At 37.2% G+C, this 23,831-nt stretch overlaps 1 protein-coding gene across 4 annotated transcripts in view; it reads right to left on the reverse strand.

Moving 5' to 3' along the window:
- The window catches only part of ATG10 (autophagy related 10), a 219,309-nt gene that overhangs the window by 74,183 nt on the left and 121,295 nt on the right, over window positions 1-23,831 (reverse strand). For all 4 annotated transcript variants that reach the window (XM_080681962.1, XM_080681960.1, XM_080681963.1 and 1 more), the window contains one exon: window positions 779-917. In XM_080681962.1, coding sequence (XP_080538088.1) covers window positions 779-917 — 139 coding nt within the window. The remainder of the gene's footprint in view (window positions 1-778; window positions 918-23,831) is intronic.

Below are 23,831 nucleotides of genomic sequence, written 5' to 3' on the forward strand. Positions count from 1 at the left end.
ATGCAAAAGGCTGCTGATGAGACCAGATAGAGAAGGAGAAATAGAGTAGGGGGTGGACTGGGGAGGTGACTCCTTTTGTCCCTGAGCCCAGGGCTGGCAGGGCCTGGAAAGGCTGACCCGGTTTAGCTGGAGGACATGAAGGGGAAAGTCACCGCTGTGCTGCAGAGTGGGGACTCTGTGGTTGCTGATCAAATAAGCTTTATTAGCAAAGGCCTCATAGGAGACAGAGTGTTCCACCTTCTTGGCAAGGGGAATGAGTTGAGTAACAGCGTTGCAGGAAGTGAAGGCACTGGAGATGTATAGATGGCCAAAGGAAATATCAGTGCTGTATTTAAGTATAGCTTAAACTCATTGATAAATAGTTCTTGAAGCAATTATTAGCATTTGGGGGGAAAGGCATGGGGGCTTTATGTTAATGGGATCGCTTAAGATTGAAAGAAATTTTTACTGTAAAGTTAGAAATAAATAAACATTGTAGCTTTAAGTTGTTCCTACTTGTTTAAAGTAAAGCAAAAAGGGCCAGGGGGCTTAGTCAACGTTGGGCAGGAGGCCAAGAATCTGAAGATCAGACTTATGGCTGGGATGATATCATTCACTCTGAAGTCCTGATACTCTTTCTAAAACATGAGAAAATTTACTGGTAAAACCTTACCTCACCCACAGTTTTCTTATTTTTAACTCTATTTTTTTTTTCTCTCAGGAATAATTTTCCAAGTCTGCTTTCTGCTTTAATATGTAAGTGTTATGAATTTACATTTAGCTTCCAACATGGTCTTACCTAAAAAGCTTGCCCTAAAGTAAAGCACAGGCACTTGGTAGCTACAGGAATACAAGACGTGATACTCATATTTAATCACTTCGGTTGCTGCTGCGGTCTCAGTCACTTCAAAATCATCAAGGGGTAACTCTAAAGCCTCCTGGAAAAAAGCAAAACCAAAATGTTTGTCAATAAAAAAAGAGTCCATTAACCTGGAGAAAGATGAAGTTTTCTTCTTGCAGAACAACAGTTAAATAAATATAGAACCATGAGGAAGAAAAAGGGAGTTTCCCACATTAATGTTTATCATTTGAGTCCTGGGTAAATAGTAAAACCAGAAAACATTAGCATTAAGTAATTCCAGATTGCTTTTGAGAGACAAAGCAGCTCTGGGCATAGAAACAGGAAGGAAAAAAAAAGGCAAAAAGATCTATTACAACAGCAACTCTGAAAAATCTTTACCGTTCAATTTTAGCAACAAAATGATGGCTATACAAGCTACCTTCTTCCCTACCTGTGAAAGCTAAAAACATCCTAACAATTGAACAAGAGGCTGTGAAATGTCCCTAAAGATTCTATTGTACTTGCCAAAAGATGATTCATTGTGTGCTGAACAATTCCCAGTTCCATTTTGAATAAGAAAGTTATTTTGCTAGAGGTTGATTTTGTTAGGTACATTTCAAAACCTGTGCTGAATTTTGTTTTATTATTGTGCTGTCTTTGGTATATTTCTACAATAAATCTTGATTTATAATAATAGAGGAGAAGGCAAATATTAATGCCAACTTAAAATGGGGTTTTGTGAGCAAAGATGGCTAGAGCCAGTTCATGTCTCACCCCATCATTCTTTATTGGTTGAATTTTTAATGATGTGTGAAGGTTTCTTAAGAATGTATCTAAACGTTTAGAAGCAATTAAATGGACATGTTGAGTCAGAATCTGATTCCACCCACATCCATTATTTACTTGGATTGAAGAATTTCCTTTGAAATTAATTTAGTAGAAGGAAAGAAGCAGGTTGGTTTGGCTCTTTGTACCTCTCATTACAACAGTAACTGCGACAATGAACAATCAGAAAGAGCTACAGGAAGGATTTCAAGCTTTATCAATATGAAATAAGGATCCCTGTGGAGATAAGTAAAGCCACACACTACTCTCCAGATCTGTATCTGCTTTACTAATTCCCCACTCACCAGCAGTTCACTGGGGGAGATAAATCACAACTGGAGATAGTTACAAAATAGTTTTTCACTAAAATCCCATAGACCCTATCAGTTAAACACAATGAATTAAATAACCAGAGAGAAATCACTGAGATAAATATCCAAATACAGAAAATTAATACAGCAGCAAGAAAGAGGTTTTTCTGTTTATTTAAATTTGCATTAGGCAAAGATATCTCTATATTGTTTTAAAGCAATTCTTTTAACCAAATTCTTTCTTTTTGGTCAATGATTGGGTTGTTTAGCATTTATAATTTCTTTCTCAACATTATAAAACATTACACCTGTGATACAAAATAATTGCAAGTACTGCATAAATACATAAAATGAAAAATAAAATTCTCGACATAGCACTTCTATACTTAAGATTTGTAACCATTCTTAGCAGATCATTTGTGTATTTTTTCCAGACTTAAAAAAAATTTCTTGGTGGATGAATACATGCACACACATACACACATCACCCATCCAGCCGTCTCCCACCAGTTAAATCATGCTGTGTATACATATGCTCTTGATTTGATTTTGCACTCGTGGACATCCTACCATGTGTACCACATCAGTGCTATAGATTTTGCTTCTTCTTTTAATGGCTTTATTTGATTGCACTGCATGACTATGTCATAGTTTTGTTTTTAACATTTCCATATTGCTAGATATTTTAGGCTGATTATAATTTCCTGTTACTAAATTAATGCTGCGATGAATTTCTTAGCCCATAGATCCTCTATTGCACCTCTGTTTTCTATGGTGCAGATTCCTGAAGGAGGCATTACTGTGCAAAGGGTGTGTGTACTTTAAATTTTGATAGTGCCAATCTGTCCTCAACAAAATGAATTCCCAGCAGAAATGTAAGAGAATGTTCTTTCCCAAATAGCCCATAAATACTAAGTTATTTGTGTTTTAAATTTTTGCCCATTCGATGAGTTTTTAAATGTCATTGTTTTAATTTCTAGTTTGTTGATTTCTAGTGAACGTGAACATCTATTCATCTGTTTATTGGTAATTTGTATCCTTCTGTGATTTACATGTTCTTATCCTTTGCATATTTTCTGATATTTAATTTGTATTTTTCTTATAAAATTATATAAATTCTTTGTGTATCAGAAATGATAATTTATTATTAGATATCTATCTACCTATATACCCATCTCCATAGAAAAACAGAGGTGTGCAAGAATATATGACATATATGTGTGTGTATGTATATAAAATATTTTCACTCAGTTTTCTTTTAACTTTGTTTCTTACACATTTTATCATAAAGATTTCTTTTACTTTTATGTAGTTACTCTGTACCTGTCTTCATTAAAAGGTCTCTGGCTACTTCCCACCTCATCCTTAAAATTTGTAAAAATATTAAACTCCTTTATTCTACACACATACTCACACACATGCACATGTTTTTAAATTTACATTTAGATCATTAATCCATCTAAATTTTGTTTTTGTTATGGTGTCAGGTAAGAATTTTTCCCAGATGATTTCTAATAGTCCATCTTTCCCATTGATTTTTAATGCACCTTTACCAAAAATTAGATTTGTGTGTGTGTGTGTGTGTGTGTGTGTGTGTGTGTTTATTCCTTATACTTTTCTATTGAGCTATTTCTCTTCTTAGACGATCACTGTCCAATTCTTAAGCAAATACAGGAGTCCTTAATTGCTGCAGAAAACTACAAAAATAGACTGCTTGAGATTCAGTCCTGCCAGGGAGGATAAAATTCCTGGAAAGAATATTCTTTGTCCAAACTCAAATTAAGTACTCAGGCATGTGCTGGGGTTGACACCAGGTACTTGCAACTGGTGATCAATTAGACATAGATCTAAATTCTCTGGAAGAGTTAGGAGGCCCAAGGGAGAGTGACAGAAGAAGCTTCTCAAGGAACCTGCTAGCTCTCACTCCAGCCACCGTTCTCACTGGCAGCTACGTGCTTTTCTGAGATTTGAAGGCTGGAGTGTTACTCCTCCATTGGCAGTGTTGTCAGTCCCCTGCTCTAGGAAACCATCTATGTGCAAAGACATTTTTGCATACTTAACTCACATTAAATGAATTTGAATCCTTGGCCTGTGTTGGCTAGGCTCTTTCCATCATTAGTGTTCACCTTTAAGATACTCACGCAAATATTATCCCTTGAAGTCATGCAATTTGGAAATTACAGACTTTTACATATTTTCTGCTTCTCTTTCCAAAAGTGCCAGATAGTTTTAGAACTTCAAGACTAATATTCTTGTGTTATTCATCTTTGTATTTCCAGTGTCTCCAACACAGAGCTGAGAACCATAGTAAGCAATATTATCTTTATCGGTAGCACATCTGTTTCCTCCACCTAAGTATACTACAACAAACTTCATAGAAAATTTACCAGCAACTTCACCTCCATCCCAAGCCTGAAAAAACAAAAACAGCAAATGAAGGAGTAAAAGTGCAAAAGATCACCAAAGATGATATACAAATGACAAATAAGCATAAGAAAAAGATGTTCAACATCGTGAGCCATCAGGGAAATGAAAATTAAAACTACAATGAGATAGAGCACTTCATATCTATCAGAATGCCTAAAATAAATAATGATACCTTCAAATGTTGGTGAAGTTGCAGAGAAACTAGATCATTTATACATTCCTGCTTGGAATATAAAACCATATGCCAGTTTCTTATAAAACTAAACATGTACTTATCACAGAACCCACCAATTATACCCTTGGGTATTTATCCCAGAAAAATTGGAAAAACCTGTATACAGCAGTTTTATTCAGAACAACCAAAAACTGAAACAGGTCAGCTGTTCTTCAACAGGTTGTGGTTAAATCAGGTAACTGGTATATCACTCCACACTACTCAACAATGAAAAGAGCAAACCTGACATACACCACTACCTGTGAAATCTCCCAGGAATTATGCAATCGATAAAAGCCAATCAAAACAATAAAATACCTAGCGATAAATTTAACCAAGGAAGTAAAAGACCTGTACTCAAAAAACTATAAGACAATAAAAAAAAGAAATTGAATAAGATACAAATAAATAGGCTATACTATCCTCAAAGATAGAATTAGCATCATTGAAATGTCCATACTACCCAAAGCAATCTATAAATTCAATGCAACCCCTATCCAAATATCAATACCAATTAGGACAAAATAATCCTAAAATTTATATGGAATTGCAAAGACCCCAAAGAGCCACAGCAATCTTGAGAAAGAAGAACAGATTTGGAGGTATCATGCTACCTGATATCAAACTATACTACAAGGCAATGTAATCAAAACATCATGGTACTGGCATAAAAACATACACATAGATCAGTGGAACAGAATAGAGAGCCCAAAAATAAATCCATGCCTATATGATCAACTAATGACAAAGAAGGAAAAAATATACAAAGAATATATTGTCTCTTCAATATATGATATTGGGAAAACTGAACAGATGCATGCAAAAATAAAACGACAACTTTTTCATACAACATACAAAAATAAACTCAAATGGATTAAAGACTTAAATATATAACCTGAAATCATAAAACTCCTAGAAGAAAACATAAGCAATAAATCTTTGACATTTCTCTTAGAAATAATTTTGTTGGATATGTCTCCCCAGGCAAAGGAAACAAAAGAAAAAATAAACAGATGGAACTATATCAAACTAAAAAGGTTTTGAACAGCAAAGGAAACTATAAACAAAATGAAAAGATGACCATGTAACCCCAATAAGATGACCATATTAACCCCTTATCTGATCTATCATTGAAAAATATATTTTCCAATGATAGATCAGATAAGGGGTTAATATCCAAAATATATAAGGAACTCATAGAACACCCAAAAGCAAACAATCCAATTTAAAAAATGGGCAGAGGATCTCAACAGACATTTCTCCAAAGAGGAAATACAGATGGCTAATAGACATGAAAAGATGCTCATCACTAATCAGCAGAGAAATACAAATTAAAAGCACAATGAGATATCTCCTCACACCTGTCAGAGAGGCTATTATCAATAAATGAACAAATAAGTGTTGGCAAGGATGTGGAGAAAAGGGAACCTTCATGCAGTGTAGGTGGGATTGTAATTGGTGCAGCCACTATGGAAAACAGTATGAAGGTGCCTCAAAAAACTAAAAATAGAATACCAAACAACCCAGCAATTCCATTTCTGGGTAGTTATTCAAAGAAATCCAAAACATTAACTTGTAAAGATATATGTACCCCTTGGCATTATTTATACTAACCAAGATATGAAATCAACCTAAGTGTCCATTGATAGACCAATGTGTGAAGAAGTGGTACAAACATACAATGGAATATTATTCATTCACAAAAAAGAATGAAATTTTGCCATTTGCAGAAACAATGATGGACTTAAAGGGTATTATGTTAAGTAAAATAAGTCAGACAGAGAAAGACAAATACCATATGATTTCACTTACATGTGGAATCTAAAAAACAAAGCAAACCAACAAATGAAACAGAAACGAACTCATAGATACAAAGAACAAATTGGCCACCAAATTAAAGGGAGTTTGGGGGGTTAATGAAAAATGTGAAAGAAATTGAGAAGTACAAATTGCCAGTTATTAAAATAATCATGGAGATATGAAGTACAGCATAAGGAATATAGTCAATAACATTGTAATAAGTTTGTATGGTGTCAGACAGGTACTAGATTTATCAGGTGATCACTTCATAAGGTGTATACATGTCTAATCACTGTGTTGCATAGCTGAAACTAATATAATATTGTATGTCAACTGTAATTAAAAAATTAAACTAAATCCTCTTGAAACAAAATGAAACAAAAAGGTTACAGACTGTTTGGTTCTATTTAGGTAAGATATTTGAAATGATAAAATTTTAGAAATGAAAAACAGAGAAGATGTAATGTGGGGGGTTGTGGAGGGAAGTGTGGTTACAAAAGGGCAAAATGAGGAATCCTGTGGTGATGAAACAGTATTTTGACTATGGTGGTGGATATGAAAACCTACACTTGTGATAAAATGATATAGAACCAAACACACACACACACACACACACACACACACACACACACACACACACAAATGAGTAGAGTAAAATTGGGGAAATCTGAATCAGATAAGTGGACTGCATGCATGCCAATATCCTGATTGTGATATCAAACTATAGTTTTGCAAGACATTGCCACTGGGGGAAATTGGGTAAAGGTTACATGGGATCTTTCAGGTTATTTCTTATTATGGCATATGAATCTATAGTTATCTCAAATTTTTCACTTAAAAATGAAAAGGAAAGAAATAGTGAAGCAATTTGAAATGTTGTTGATTAAATAAAATTTCTAAGACCTCAGCTGCCAGCAAAACAGATGGCAGAGGGGTGAAACAGCATCTAAGGTCTGGGAATCGCTTTACAGTAACACAGGAAAGGGCCAGAGGACAGAGATGTGGGAGAGGCTGATTGGCCATGGGGTGATGATGGTTGAGGTTGCTTGCTGAGTCCACAGGTGCTTTACCATTATTATACCACTGTCTCCTTTTGTGACTATTTTAAATTCTCCAAATTAAGATGAAAGTTTCTGATATCATGTTATAGTATACTCCAGTGAATAATTCCGTCTCGCCAACTCACTCACCGTGCGGATATACACAAGGCCCAGAAAGGCTGGTGGTTTCCCCGACGCCACCAGGTGGGTGGAGGCACAGGTAGGGCCATCTCCCATGCCGACTGACACTAAAACCATTTCTCTTTGAACAACATTATGCCACTCCTTAACCATTATTATAGTTAATTTGGACTTAGGTTCTGGACAACATAATGTTAACATTTTGGGTAAGTTTGATAATATGTTATTATTTTTATTCTTTTATTCTATTTTTTAAGGATTTGGGTATATTTTATATTAAGAGTTATTAGGAAAAAAAGTAATGTGTACATTTATTTTCCTCAAAGTGCTGCTATTTCATTAAATGAGAAGATACCTGTGTTTAGGAAATTACACTCATTCAAGGAGCTAAAAGATTAAGTGGTTCACATTAATTATAGAAACCTTGATTTTATTTAATTCAATTAACAATAAGTTGACAGTGATCTCTCATTTAGAAAATCTGATATGAATTAAGCTTTGCAACTAAATCCCATTAAACGGGGATCATGCTGGAGACACTTTATAGATATTTTATTGAAAGCAAACCCAAATGGTATACTGGGCTTAAGAAATGAGATCCCTATCTCTATTTAGCCTGCAAGGAAAAGTAATTGAAGGAAGAAAAACTTTTCTTCTATCACTAAAAATCTCTATTACTATTACTGAGAAAACTTAAGTAAGGAGCTTTATTCATAATACCCCTTGAGGAAAAGAGAGTCAATTTGTTTATCTTCTACCAGTCAGATCCTTCAATTCAAACCTCACATTAGTGGGTCAGAATCACAGCCTAGAAGCCCGAGTGGCACAGGGCAGTGCTGGTTCTGAGTGGACACAAGCCATCTAATCACAATGGAAAAACCCTGGGCTAAGAAACAAACTTCTTGTGATTTCCCTGAGCCAACAGCCTTTCCATATATTCAGAAGTGATTAAAAACCATCAAGGCCTTTTGACAAACCACTGAAAAATGAATCCCTTAAGAAAGACGTTTAATTATTAAAACAGATATCGTGAATTAGAAAAATAATCTATGTGAGATTTCAGTAAGCAGGCCCTTTTTTTGTTTCATGTGCTCATCATTTCACACCAAGGTGGTCTTTTCACTATCTTTACTCCTAGAATGACTCTTTTTTCATGATCTGTGTGGCTTAAGTATGTGACTGTCACAAGAGCCTTTGATGGCATTCTTTTAGCAACTGTAAAGGTTGTATCTAGAACATAAGAAAGGGTTCAACACAGGCAGCCATGTGTCTGACAGCATCTGGAGCAACCATGAAATAAGGGGTGGTCAACAGGATGATCCCAAGAACAGCATCTCAGTGAGGCTCCCCTTTCCCGGTAATATTATCACTCCTCCTCCTGATTTTTTTTTTAAAGGAAAAAAAGAGGCGCCATTCTTTGCACTCCCAGATCCATCAGAGGGGAGTGAACTAGCATCAGCATGGCCAATGTGGGTTCCCACTGAGAAAAAGAATCTGTCTCCTGTGGGATTAAATCCTTTTCTGCAGCTTGGCAAGCGCAAGGGCAAGGCAGGAGGGAGGGGACACAGAAACCAGCCAAAGCATCTGGCAGATTTCTGGTGTTTGTATCTGGCTCCATTGTCCTCCTTAGGCCCCGCTTCCTTCAGGACTGTGCAGGAGACAGTATGACAGCTTGAGTTCAGAGCCGGCAGCCAGCAAACAGGCTGAGTCCAAGGTGGACTGCAGAAGAGGCTGTGTTTTAGGTTCCATGGCAGAGCGACAGTTCCCTACAGCAGGGAATAGTAATAACGCTTAATAGCACCCATCATATGTCAATGACAATTAGTTCATAAATCAGAACAAGAGATAAAAAGGCATTATGTTCTGGGAAAAAAATCAGAAGGGCTCAGAAGGATTTTTAAAGGAAAAGTTAGGTTCTTCTTATCTACTTCTTAAGATTCCTGGGCAGCTAAAGCAGAATTAGCAGAATAAGGATTTGAACATCAGAAATTCATTATGGAAATCATGACTAACTAAAGGAAGAGGGAAAGACTTACTAGTATACCTGGTATTCCGAGTTTCAGAATCAATCAAATGTATTTCTCTTTAGAGCTACCCTTTGCATGCTACATAAGAAAGACCAGCCTCAGTTACAAGGGTTTACAGTTTTTCTAAGCACATTCATGTACATTATGTCATTCGCTCCCCTGCTCTAGGAGGAAGGCTCAAGGTCACCCAGCAAGTAAGAAACGGCCAGGACATAAACCTAAGTCCTTGGGCTTCAAGCCCAGAGCTCCTTCACTCTGCCAAGACATTCAGATTTTGGGGGGTAGGGAATGTTAAACATATGTCCTCTCAGGCTCCATCCTCAAGCTCCTGCGTTTGAACTCAGTAGTTCTGGGATGGGACTCAAGGACCCACCTTATTTTCATCCTTCCAGGTGATGCTAATGCAGGTGTCAGCAGACCACTCCAGGAAGCCTTGTCTCAGAAATAGGTAAAAGGTCTACTTTGGGATTCTTTAGTTAAGATAACACAGTTTATGAGATGACGCATCAGGAAAGCCCATTCACCAAGACTCAAAATTATGCCACAACCAGTTTGCCCTCACTGACTGCTCATCTACATCTCCTGGAGTATCGCTATCTCAGTTGGTCTCCTCTTGGGAGCACCTCCACTAACCAAAGACATCAACTCAGCACCCCCACCCCCAGGGACACGGGCTTTTTTGCTGGCCCTTTCCCTTCTCCTCCTGTCCAAAAATAATACTTCACGTTCTCCTCTTCCTCTGAGTTGATTAATTCTCGCTAAAGTATCAATGGCCATTAATGCCTTAGTATGTTATTCCTTTATCAATGATGACATTCAGCAGCAGATATGTAGCAATAACCCTAATCAAAAGGAGGCTTTAAAAGTGAAATCTGGGGTGCCAAAAGGGGTAAAATTTGCACTGTGCATGTAACTACCAATGTGTAAGAGTTACCTTATACACCACTCTACATTTTAACTCCAGAGCCAGAGAACGTCTTTGTGCTACAGCGTAACTCAGTCTCCACTGGGGTTTCCTTTGCAGAGAATTAAGAAACAAGCGTCATCTTTTGTACAATATCCTCTCAGAAGTATGAACTAATTCATTGTCATCAGATTTTTCTTTTCCGTATTAAACAAGCCTTGCTCTTCTGATTTTTCTTATGTGCCTAGTTCCAGAGGTCTGCAAATGTTTTCTGAAAGGACCAGATAGTAAATAGTTCAGGCTTCGTGGGCCATGAGGTCTCTTCCATGGAGCATGAGTGCAGCCGTTGGCAACATGTAAACAAACGGAGGTGGATGTACCCCTGGGAACCTCATTTATAAAAACAAGCTGTGGCCCCTCGACCTGAGTGTGCCCACCCCTCCAAGTCCACCTTCAGGCCTTCTTTAATGACATTTTATTGTATTTTTATAAGCAGTAAGCAGAACCCGTGTCTTCATTTGGTGAACTTTCCCCCTTTTCTGTTTTTTTCTATCTTGGGATGTCACGTTCGATTTCCTGAAGGATGATAAATTCTGAGCCTTAATAGAATGATGATAATTGAATCCAATAGGCTGAAGTTTGGCTGCAGTCATTTTCTAAAGTAAGATAGCACTCCCCTAATTTAAACAAGTGAGATTTTTAAATGTCTTGATGAATAAACTGCAAATTCCTTTAGCATATGAATAAACTTCTTTGCTCAAATCCACAAATGAGTAAATTTCACTGCCAAAGAGTAAAAATGATAAGGTCTTGATAAATAGACTGAAAGGCAAGCACCGTAGTGATCCAGAGGCTGTGGATCCTACAGCACAAGGAAACATCACATCTAAGAATGGGCAAAGAACTGTTTTAAAGGAGCCAGTAAGCCATCGGCTCCTTCCCTCAAAACTTTATCTGAGGTGTGTGGCTGTGAATGGGGCTTTAGTAGTTTGCTTGTTGTTGGTTTGTGTGTGTGTGTTGTTGTTGTTTGTTTGTTTTTGGGGTTTTTTTTGTTTTGTTTTGTTTATTACCAGGAGAGTCCTCTAAAAACTTCCAGAAGAACCTACCGCATGCCAGGCAGGCACTGCACCTATGCTAGGACAAAGACTTGGTGCTGCTTTTAAATAATACTGTTTCAGCAGCAATGAGAACATGATGAAAATTCTCATCTTTCTACTGGGTATAAGGATACAAATCCAAATCTCAGCTAAAAATACCCAGATATTAGAGAAGCACAGTACAGTCAAAGGTGGCAAAGGGCGTGGAATTTGGAGTTAGACCTGGGTTCAGTCCCTGGCTTTGCCACTCACTGGATGGACAGATCACTTAATTCTTCTGAGCCTCCATTTCCTTACTTGTTATATGATAGTAATTTCCTCCCATGCTTTCCTTGTTTAAAGTTTATTAAACAAGATAAAGTGTAAAACTGTCCCATAATAGGTATGTTGGTTAACTTATTCATTAATTCATTAAATGTTACAGGGTAGCTTCTATGTTCTAGGCCAGGGGTTGGTAAACATTTTCTTAAAGGGCCAGACAGGCCCTAGCCGGTGGCTCAGTGGTTAGAGCATTGGCCCATGGACTGGAGGGTCCTGGGCGTGATTCTAGTCAAGGTCATGTCCGTTGGTTGCAGGCTTGATCCCTGGTTGGGGTGTGTATGGGAGGCAACCAATGGATGTGTCTCCCTCACATCAATGTTTCTCTCTCTCTGTCTCTCCCACTCCCTTCCACGCTCTAAAAAAAAAAAAAAAAGATCAATGGAAAAAATATCCTCCGGTGGGTGAGGATTAATAAACAAACAAAAAAAAAGGGGGGGGGGACAGACAGTAAATATTTTAAGCTTTGTGCACCTTTATGTGTCTGTCAAAACCACTTAACTTTGCCATTGTAGCATGAAAGCAGCCTAGACAATATGTAAATTAATGCATGTGGCTTTGTTCCAATAAGATGTTATTTATGGACACTAAAATTTAAATTTCATATCATGTTAATGTCATGAAACATTATTCTTTTGATTCTTTTTCAACCATATAAAAGTTTAAAAACCATTCTTAGCTTGTATACAAAAATAAGCAGCAAGCCATAGTCCCACCCTTGTTCCAGACACTGTCTTAGGCTCTGGAAACAGAGGGTAGAGCAACAGACATTGTGCCCTAAAGGAGGGAGATATGTTAAATCACCATACAAATAACAATAAAATTATCATCACAATAAGCCCTACTAGAAAAATGCACATAGTCGCCAGGGTATATATAATTTTGCCACATCTATAAATTTGGTGTGTGAGATTTTAAACTTTTTTGTTTCAGCTCTTTCACATGTCAACCAGTTGTATATAGCACTGACCCTTTTGATGTCCTACTCACGTTCCCCAAGGTTTATTTTTAGCTCAATGATCATACCATCCACCCAGATAGATTTTCAGGAACTCCAAGTTCACCAGACTGCATTATCACCTAGAACTTGTCACACCTGTCATCTGTTACCACCCAAACTTCTTCCTAACAAACTCTTCTTGCAGCCTACTAAAAAGTCCCCTTGTATGCTTAATTCTGTTCACAAGTCCTCCTGCCCTCAGCAATAGTTTCTCCTTGAGAATGCCCCTCAAATTTTTTTCTCAGCTGTGCTCATTCTCACATGTACATACATGTGTGCCATGTGTGTGGACAGAGCACGTACACATTCACTCACTCATGATTACTGAGTGTCTACTATGCACTAGGCACGGTGCTGCCCCTGCAGAGTTGCTGGTGAGCAAGAGACACAATCTTTGCTCTCACAGAGCTTATAACTAGAGGGAGGGTGGGGAAAACAAATCATTGCATAAACAATTATTTGATTATAGTGTTGTACATGCTGTGAGAATGTAAGAATGCATCTTGAGGCCTTATCTGGTCTGGGGCCAGGGAGATACTTCTCCTGCTCTACATTACACACACACTTCTTAGCTTGTGAGTGCCCGGAGGACAGGCTTACACCTCTCTTATTCACTCAGGTCTCCCAAGCATCCCAAACAGTATCTGGAATTTAGTAAGCATTCAATCAGTACTTGTTAAATGAAATAAATAAAAGGAATGAGTATAAACTGTCTGTTCCTGTTTCCATCCTATAAACCAGAGAACCAGAGGTTGGACTGATGTACAAGTCCTCTGGGTGATGCATCGTCCACTTTAAAGACTATGCTGGCGACCCAGACCATTGTTAAACAACATTATGAAGAAGGCAAAATTGATCTTTGGCATCCCCTACATCTAGCTTTTCATGACCTTATTTTCCTATTTCACACAAAGCTCCCTAATTCCACCTTCCGATCTGATCTTCAGAGGAAAGGGATCTGATACATATACCAACAGTAATGTTACAGGCTGTGCATGTTAACCTGGCCAAGAGTCTTTGCCACTGAAGCTTTCCTGAAAAGCTTTCCTGACCATGCAGTTCCTATAACAGAGACCATGACACAGCAGAGGCGTGGGGGGAGAGCGGGAGTGGAGAACAGCAGCAGTAATTTCTCTGGGACCCTCAGACCTTCAGAACATACCTATGGGTGCTGTGTGTACTGAGGAGAAGGCCTGTTTTGCCAAGGGCATGTGGCCATCACTACAGCCGCATAATCTATCTCTGAGGTGACAGAAATTGCTCCTGGAAGGAACTACGTTTGACTTCCAATTGCTGGATCCCCATGTCTTCCTGTTACTAAGCCTGGGTTTTCAACCACTTTTTCTATTTGTAATGCTAATGATAAGTCAACATTTAACAGAAGTTTCCAAAGGAAATGAAAGAAGCTTATGCTGGTAATACTGAATTAATGTATTTTCCTGATTACTTGTAATAGTAAAGAATTATTTGCATAGAAGAAAAATGCTAATTTTATTAAAGCACTATTAGATAAGGCTCTTAGACCAACTTGCAGCATCCTAGTAAAAAATTATACAGAGCGACTGGATTTGTCAGTTCTAACCTCTTTGGAACCATTTGCCTGCAGTTATCACACTTGAAGGAAAAACCAAATCCAGCACTGACTTGTTTCCTAAATGAATTGGGGAGCTGTTGTTAAGAAGCATCTGCTGCTTCATGGCATTCATGTAAAAGCATTCTTGTGCCGCTATAACGGACTACCCAGCAGATGTTTTAGAGCACTATACCCACAGCAATACGTGTACCATAAAAAAGATAAGGCGCTACAACATAATTAATGATTTCAGTTCCTCTATCAATGAATTTCACTTTTTTTTTTTTTAGAATGGATTTAAAGTTGTGTCAAGAGCTTCAACTCATTCAATTCACTTGCAAGAAAGTGAACACAAAACCATTTCCAGCAATAAATACAACAGGATGAAATCTGAGGGCGTGAGAAAGGCTTCTCCAGACCGAGTTGCCCTGCCACCTCCCCATGGATCAGCCGGAGAATTAGACACTGGAGGTCAGCTTCTTTGTGGCCTAAAGCTGCGAGAATAAGCATTTTCTCTGAGACTGGGGGCAAATACTTTAAATACTAAGATTTTAAAAATCTCAGCCAAGATGTTCACATTGACAGTAGGCTCACAGTATGGGAGGTGGGAACAGGAAACGGCAACAGCGCCAGGAAAGCCAGTAATGTGTATCAACATGAACAGTGGCAGCTATAAATTGGTAGCATGTTCCTCTTATTCTAAAACCCCCTAACTCTAAGAAATTTAAAAACATGAAAAATGGTGGTTAACAACCACATGAAAGTTTGCAATAATACTATCTTTAAACCGAAATCCAGGCTCTATTTGGGGTCCACATCTTAGGGTGGGTTACACCCAGAGAAGACCTTGGGAGGAGGATTTGAATGCAAGTAATCTATGTGGTAAGTGATTTCAGGGGCACCCATAGGAAGTGTGGAAGTCAGGTAGGGTGGGAAAGAAAGCAGTGCATGGTACATTAATGAACAGATTACTACGGTGGGCAACCAGGGCTGTTGTCCACTGAGAACATCCGGGACACTGTGTGGACACACTCAAGAGTGGTCCCACCTGAGCGATGAGGAAGTTGAAATGTGTATTCACAAACTCCCACCTGTATTTGGTTGAGGACTGCTTTTTTTGGATGCTAACTACTGGAATTGCAGGGCTACCTCATGCGGAAGGTCATAGGTGCAAGCATTAGAGCACAAAGGAACAGGAAGTGTCCTGGGGACATGGGCGGGACTAGAGATCACTGCTGCTGATCTGGGCAAAGCCTAAGGATGGTACCCAATCCCTTAGTCACAATTCTGAAATCCAGGAATCTCTGAAAAAAATTTTTTTCTGAAATTTTTTGAAAATATATTTTCTCATATGTTTGGTACCAAAACCCATTAAGTTGCAATTTGTACGTGAGACGTTTTAGTCTTTATTTATTCTACTTTTTATCAATATTGTTTCACTAAAAATACATTAATATCTTTGAGCATGGGGATGCTGCCAAGATACCACTAGGAATGTAACATAATACAGAATTTACTTTTATAAAATTACATTACTTAACTAAAATCCCCAAAATTCTGAATTCCAAAACACAGTGTGGCTCAAGGGTTTTGAAAATATAGGTGTTTTGGGGTTTTTTTTTTTGGTGACTTCTACTTCAGTTAGATTTGTCTTGAGCATAAACAAAATAATGTAGATAAAAGCATATTGACCTCCCTAAAAAAAAGGCACTGAATAAATTCCTAAGTAATGATCATATTAAGAAATCTGGGAATAAGAGGAAAGAAGATGAAGGGGGGACGAGGAATAAGACAGAGGAATAGGAAGGAGAATAAAGAAAAAGAAGAAAGAGAAGGCATACTACAAGAAAAACTTAAAGGCATCAATAAAAAGTGAGAACTAGATTAAGACTGAACAAAATAACAACACAGATTTTATACTGCTATTCTCCAATTATATTATTGCCAAAATCTAGTCTCCAGAACTTTGATATAAAAAGATAAAGAGAAGACAGAGACTATGTACATGGATGAAACATATAAGAACTGCTTGAGGAATATGATAATAGACAATAATCAATATTCAAATGGGGATCACAACACAGAACCAGTAGGAATAGATTATCCATGCTCTATAATCACCATCACACTCATTAGCTATATCTTACTTCTGAATCTTTGCCTAACCCATCCCTGGGCTTATTATGGAATGGCAGTTCCTAGTAAAGCTTTTAAGCTATATGAGTATTTTTATTCACCAGGATTCTCAGTGTCCTCTATTTACCATGGTCCATCATGTTGAATAGTCTTAAAATTCCCATTTAAAACATCATAAATCTACACTTTCAAACACTTTACCAGGAAAATCAAAACACAACTCAAATGTAAAGACCTTAAACTATGAATATCAATAAAGGTCTTGGTGATCTCATTAAATTAACATATGCATAATTTCCATATCAGCCTCCTAATTATTGAGATCCACAATCTCAAACATTTATGCAATAAACATTAAGCATCTCATATACCTAAGATAGTGTACTGGGTAGATTTTTTAAAACATAAGAAATAAACCCCATGATTGGTCATGCAAGAATCATGCAATAAGGTAAGGGAGCCAAATCATATAAGTCATATCCACAAGTGACTATACTGGTAGCCCACAGCAAACTGTGATAATGGCTGTATGAGAAGTATACAACATTCATGGATTATAGATAAAGACCTTAATCCTAACTGCATCCTGAAAAGATGCAGAAAGGCTGTTTAAAAATAATCATTTAGCTTAAATAAAGAATTATTCCAACTGTTAGAAATGAGGCACAGGCTATTTCAGGTATAAATGATGGCGGGATCTAAGGTGTAAGATACTGAAGCTCATGGCCAATTTAGCAAGTCATCGTTTGTCTGGAACATTATATATATATATATCTATATCTATATATAGATATATATATATATGTATGTGTATGTATATATATATATATATATACATATATATGTGTGTGTGTATGTATATATGTATGTGTATATATGTGTATGTATATATGTATGTGTATGTGTGTGTGTATATATATATACACATATATATATATATATATAAAAGCCTAAGTGATTGAATGACCAAATGACCAGTCAACTGGTTGCTATTATGCGCACTGACCACCAGCGGGCAGATGCTCAATGCAAGAACTGCCCCCTGGTGGTCAGTGTGCTCCCACAGCCAACCTCCCCCTGCCGGCCAATCTTCTACAGCCGGCCAACCTCCCATGGTCCCTCCTCATAGCCGGCTGGACCTCCATCGGCCCCGATCCGGGGGGCTGGCCAGCCAACCTGCCGCAGTTCCTCCCCACAGCTGGCTAACCTCCCACAGTCCCTCCCCCTGGCCGGCTGGCCCCCCGGTCGGCTCCAATCACTGGCCAGGCCGAGAGACCCCACCCCTGCACGAATTCGTGCACTGGGCCTCTAGTGTTATATAAGAGATTTGAGATGGGATAGAATTGTTAGTCTGACATCAGATTGTAGAGGTCTGAAATACGGAACTTAAAACTATATTTGACAGGTGCTGGGGATCATAAGAAAGTAGCTGTCAGGCAGCCTACATATTAGAAAGCAGACTTTGGAGTCACTCTGCCTGGGTGTGGAACTTGATTTCACCATTTATTAGCTGAGTGACATCAGAAGCTAATCTAGCTCTCTAAGGTTCAGTTTCCTCATTTGTTCAAGAAATGGTTTATGAACCTATTGGTAGGACTAAATGAAATAATCCATGTAAAACGTTTAGAACATTGCTTAATATGTAAAAACGTAATGTTAGAGTATTTATTATTATTACTATTATTATTATTAGTCGAGTGTTAGAGCAGTATGATTAGAGCTTTGCTTCAATAATCTGGAAATGAACTGAAGGATGAGTAGGAAATTAGAAAAGACATGGTGAGATAAATTAGAAACTTATTTAAATAGAATGATCACCAAGAGAGGTCAAAGAGATTTGTTTTTAAATGGTGGGGAACAGTATTGGAAAAGAAGGAGAAAATGAGAGGCATGTTCCTAGAGAGTATTTATTTGTCTAAGCTGTTGAATATAAGGGGCCATAAGCAAGTCTCCATTTCTCAGACAACAGCAAGGTTTTGAGCCTAGATAACTGAGAAGATCATGATGTCATTAACAGTAAAAGGAACATTAGTAGCAGGTACTATTTTGGAGATTCTGATTTAAGATATCTGGATCCCATAGGCACTGAATTTGTAGGGGAAAAGTCTAAAGAGACAAGGGGGCTATAGAAATGGCTTTAAAAATAGTTACCACTATTTGAGCATTAACTACATGTTATATGTATTTCTATAAACTATGCAACCTTATGAGTTAAGGCATTATTATTTTACCCAAACAGGGTCCTAAAGATCTTGGCGACAAAACTTGCCTAAGATCACAATTAGTAAAAGGTAGAGCCAGAATTCTACCCATGTGTATAACTTTAAAGCTTGGACATATTTTGGATATGAGCCATCAACATAAAAAAACTAACTGGAACAACTATAGTAGATGAAATTTCTAATAAGGAAAAAAAGAAAGATGAAGCCAAGAAAAATTCTTAAGGGACATTTCAGAGCAAGGAGAAGTGCAGCTAGCAATGAAAATGTCACAGACAAAGAATAAAAATAAAAATATGAAAATGACATGGAAGTCACAGAAGGAAAAGCTTCCAGCAGATCATGGTCAGCAGCCTTGGATGTTACAGAAAAGTGAGGACAGTCTGAAAAGGCAATGTGAACTGATGGACCAGTTATCACTGGTGTCTTTTAGGAGAGAAATTTCAAAAGCATACACAGAAAATACTGAAGTGGTAGGCACGAAGGCAGAACCAGTGCAACAGAGGATATGAAAATCAACATGAGGGGGTAACTGGGATCTTCCATGCTATTTTTAATGGCCTGTGTGTGTGTGTGTGTAATTGCACCCCTTACTTAGAATTTTGGATAGTAAAAAAATATATAAAAATTATCCTTAAGACAGAGGAGACTATTCTAAACAAAGGAAGGAAATTCTTGATTTTTATACAAATTTTATATATTCATTATGTTCCTTTTTGTTTGTTTGTTTTGTTCTAAAGTTAGCTACATTTGTCAGTCTCTGGGAATTTTGTTCCATTTGTCCTAATATTTTTTTTCATCTGTTCAGGGTTTTCTGGGCATACTGTGACTAATACTTTTAAATAACAATTTAGCATGACCTCTTCATTTTTATGCCCCCTTCCAAATTAGAATTATGACTGAGACTAAGAGAAAGTGTTGGGCAGAAAGCACATTTTTTTTTTTTTTTGCCCAGCCCACAAGTATTTTAAGTAAAGGACATACATATCCAAGTTGAACCCTCAAAAGCAATTTGCTTAATTAGCCTAATTAGTAATCATTGTGTTCAAATCAAGTGTATCAGTTTATGAAACCCTTCAAGGCTCTAGATTTTGTATATAATTTCAAGGAATTCATTATTTTAAAACATCAGGTAATTTCTAAGTCTTGTCAACAATCTATCTTTCAACCCAGATTTATTGAGAGCACAGTAAAATATTGATGGGGTCTATTTACAATGAAATAGACTGGTTGAATGTTAAGAAACACAGTCTAGTGCTAAAATAATTTGTTTTTCCAAAGAAAATCAGGAGAATAAAAGCACGATTATGATCTTCAATGTGGTTTGAAAAAATTAATAGTAACTCAAAAAGACACAAATCAAAGAATTGCAGCTTCCTCATTCTACCAAACACACTGGTATATGAACAAATGTTATACCAATACTCTTATGCATTAATAATCATTTTATAATGGTTAGAAATTCATTTGTCTTTTAATTGCTTTAAAAGTGTTATTACAATTGAAAAGTAAATTTATTCAAGTGAAAAAATCAATAGACTATGAAAATTTGAAAAGAAAATTAGTTTAGGACATTCACTTCATCAAAAGTAGACACTTCTTTCCAAATTTTGGTCTTTTCCTCCTGCAGTCTATAGTGAGGTAACAAACATATGGCTTTATTAAATGAACAATACTAGCATTGAAGGAATTTTATTTGGATTTCATATATATATGGTAGTAGAAAATCTCCAGTTTTGAGTAAGTAATTTGACCATCAATTTAATAGTTCCAACATAAATTGTGAGGCAAACAAAAGATAGAATACTCCAGGAACTTCAGGCCACCTTAGGAGTCTTCCAGGGATTCAAATTTCACAAATACCACATCCCAAGACATAAACCTCCTTGGAACTCTCTCTTCATTTCTCTTGATGACAACACTATGCCATGATTTTTTCCCTAAGATTCTGGACAACCTTCTCAGTTGCCACAGTTAACTCTTCTTTCTCTACTTAACCCTTAAAGACTTGTACTCCCCATAATTCTGTCTTGGGCCATTATCATGCCTCACATTACTTACCCTTTCTATTAATCTCAAATATCCCATGGCTTTAGGTTTCACTTACATCCAAAATATGAACCTTCTATCAAGATCACTCCTTCAAAGTTTGGATAGATTCATATTTCCAACTGGATGTTCCATGGCATTTCATTTCAATGTGTTTAAAATATAATCCAATATCTTTTCACTGAACCTGCTCACCCTAATGTATTTTATGTCTTAGTTAAAGGTATTAAAATGCATTAGTGTCAAGTAGCCAGTAAAGATTTATTGAATGAGTGAAATTAGTCAGTTGGTCAACAATTGTTAATTGAGGATATTGGTATAGCTAAACACTGTGTCAGGTGCTAGGGAATATAGCTTAAAGCAAGAAATATGAAGTCCCTGCCCTCATGGAGTTCAGTCCAGTGGAAAAGACAGCCATTAAATAAATAGTTATAAGTGTGATTAATTTTTCACATTAATTATAAGTGTAAGGACAAAGGAAAAAATAACCCATCTAATTACTGAAACCAGAAACCTCAAAAATATTTTCAATATTTTTCTTTCCCATTCCATTTCCAATTAGTTTCCAAATCTTATTAGTTCCATTTCTGAAATTTTTCTGATTTATTTCTTCTTCTCCATCATTACTGTCTTGCTCAATTCAGGGTTTCATTATCTCTTTTCTTTAACTGGTCTCTCTGACTGCAATCCCTCTTTTTTATGGTCTGTCATGACACTATTATATTTCTACAGTATAGATGTGATGGTGTCACAATCCTCCTGAAAACCACTTATGGGTCCCATTGGCATGAAGAATAAAGCCTCAAATCCATGATATTCATGCTTCTCACAGCCCAGCCATCACTTGCCTTTCTACATTTATTATAGTCCTACCAATTCCCTGAACCCTGGTCTCTAGCAATATCACACATGCATTCTCTCAGACCTTCCTTTTATAACACTCAATCTCAGAAAAATAAAATTGGCTGGAAGACACTGGAGTCCTGGTTGAAGTAGCATACTGGAGGCCTGGCCAGATCATGTGACTGAAGCTCCTCTTGCTTAAAGCTGCAATAGATCAAGGAGAAGAGCAGTTTATACTTGGAGAGTGCCAGTTCAAACTAAGAGTAAATAGCAGCTCTAACCGGTTTGGCTCAGTGGATGGAGCATCGGCCTGTGGACTGGAGGGTCCCAGGTTCGATTCCGGTCAAGGGCATGTGCCTTGGTTGCGGGCACGTCCCCAGTGGGGGGTGTGCAGGAGGCAGCTGATTAATGTTTCTCTCCCATCGATGTTTCTAACTCTCTATTCCTCTCCTTTCCTCTCTGTAAAAAAATCAATAAAATATATTAAAAAAAAAAAAGAGTAAATAGCTCAAAGTCAGGTCAATCATCTAAAGTGGATGAGATGTCAATCAGGATCCAAAGAATAAAACCAGACAGCAGATAGGACAGAGATCAAAAGTTGCAGAAATATATCTATACCTACTAGGTGTACCAGTTAATAATGCGGATTTTTTACCATAGATGGAATTACACATATGTTGATATATATGCAATTTGATATGTATGCTATTTTTGTTGTATTGACAACAAGCTTAAAAACTTCATATGTCAAATTTTCTGAAGGTGTTAACATAATAGATATTTTTAAGCTTAAAAATGTTGAATTTTGTGCCAAATAAAAGAGCATTTGCGGGAAGTTTTAATTCATTACTTTATTTTGAAGAAAAGTGCTGCTGAAAGGTATTGTATACTTCCGGAAGCTTATGGTGAACATGCTCATCTCAAGATACTTGTGAACGCTGGTTTAAACGTGTTAAAAGTGATGATTTCGATGTGAAAAACAAAGAACGTCCAGGTCCACCGAAAAAGTTTGAAGACCAACAGTTACAAGCATTATTGGGTGAAGATGCGTGTCAAACTCAAAAACAACTTGGCAGAAAGATTAAACGTTGCTCAGCAAACAATTTCCAATCGTTTACAAGCAATGTGAAAGATGTTAAAGGAAGGAAAATGGGTGCCACATCAACTGAACGAAAGACAAATGGAAAACAGAAAAGTCATCAGTAAAATATTGATTCAATGGCATGAAAGAAAGTCTTTTTTGCATCGAATTATGACTGATGATGAAAAGTGGATTTATTTTGAGAATCCCAAATGCACAGAATCATGGGTTGATCCAGGTCAACCATCAACATCGACTGCAAGGCCAAATAGCTTCGGAAAGACAATGCTCTGCATTTGGTGAGATCAGGAAGGTGTGGTGTATTATGGGCTTCTAAAACCAGGTGAAACCGTTAATACTGATCGCTACCGACAACAAATAATCAATTTGAACCATGCTTTGATGGTGAAATGACCAGAATGGGCCAGAAGACACAGCAAGGTAATTTTGCTTCATGATAACACACCATCGCACACTTCAAAACCAGTTAAAAGACACGTTAAAAGATCTTGCCTGGGAAGTATTAACCCACCCGCCGTATTCACCAGACCTTGCTCCTTCAGATTACCACTTTCTCTGATCGATGGCACACACACTTTCTAAGCAGCACTTCAAAACGTATGAAGAAGTGGAAAATTGGGTCTCTGAATGGTTTGCCTCAAAACAAGAAAAGTTCTATTGGGACGGTATCCACAAATTACCTGAAAGATGGGGGAAATGTCTAGCTAGCGATGGACATTACTTTGAATAAAGCACTTTTGATGTTTCTCTTGAAATTATCATGTTTTCTTTGATTACTAAATCTGCATTGTTAACCAGTACACCTAGTATATCTATATCTACTAGGTATATCTATCTATATCTATATCTATACATCTACATCTATATCTATATATATTATGAAGCAGACAATGGGGAAATGGATCCAGAAATGACTTCAAAGCCAAGGACAGATACCATCTATAGATCTTCTTAAAATCTGGTTCTTACAGTTGCCAATATTAAT

This window comes from Plecotus auritus (assembly GCF_963455305.1).
Source record: "Plecotus auritus genome assembly, chromosome: 7".
NCBI lineage: Eukaryota > Metazoa > Chordata > Mammalia > Chiroptera > Vespertilionidae > Plecotus > Plecotus auritus.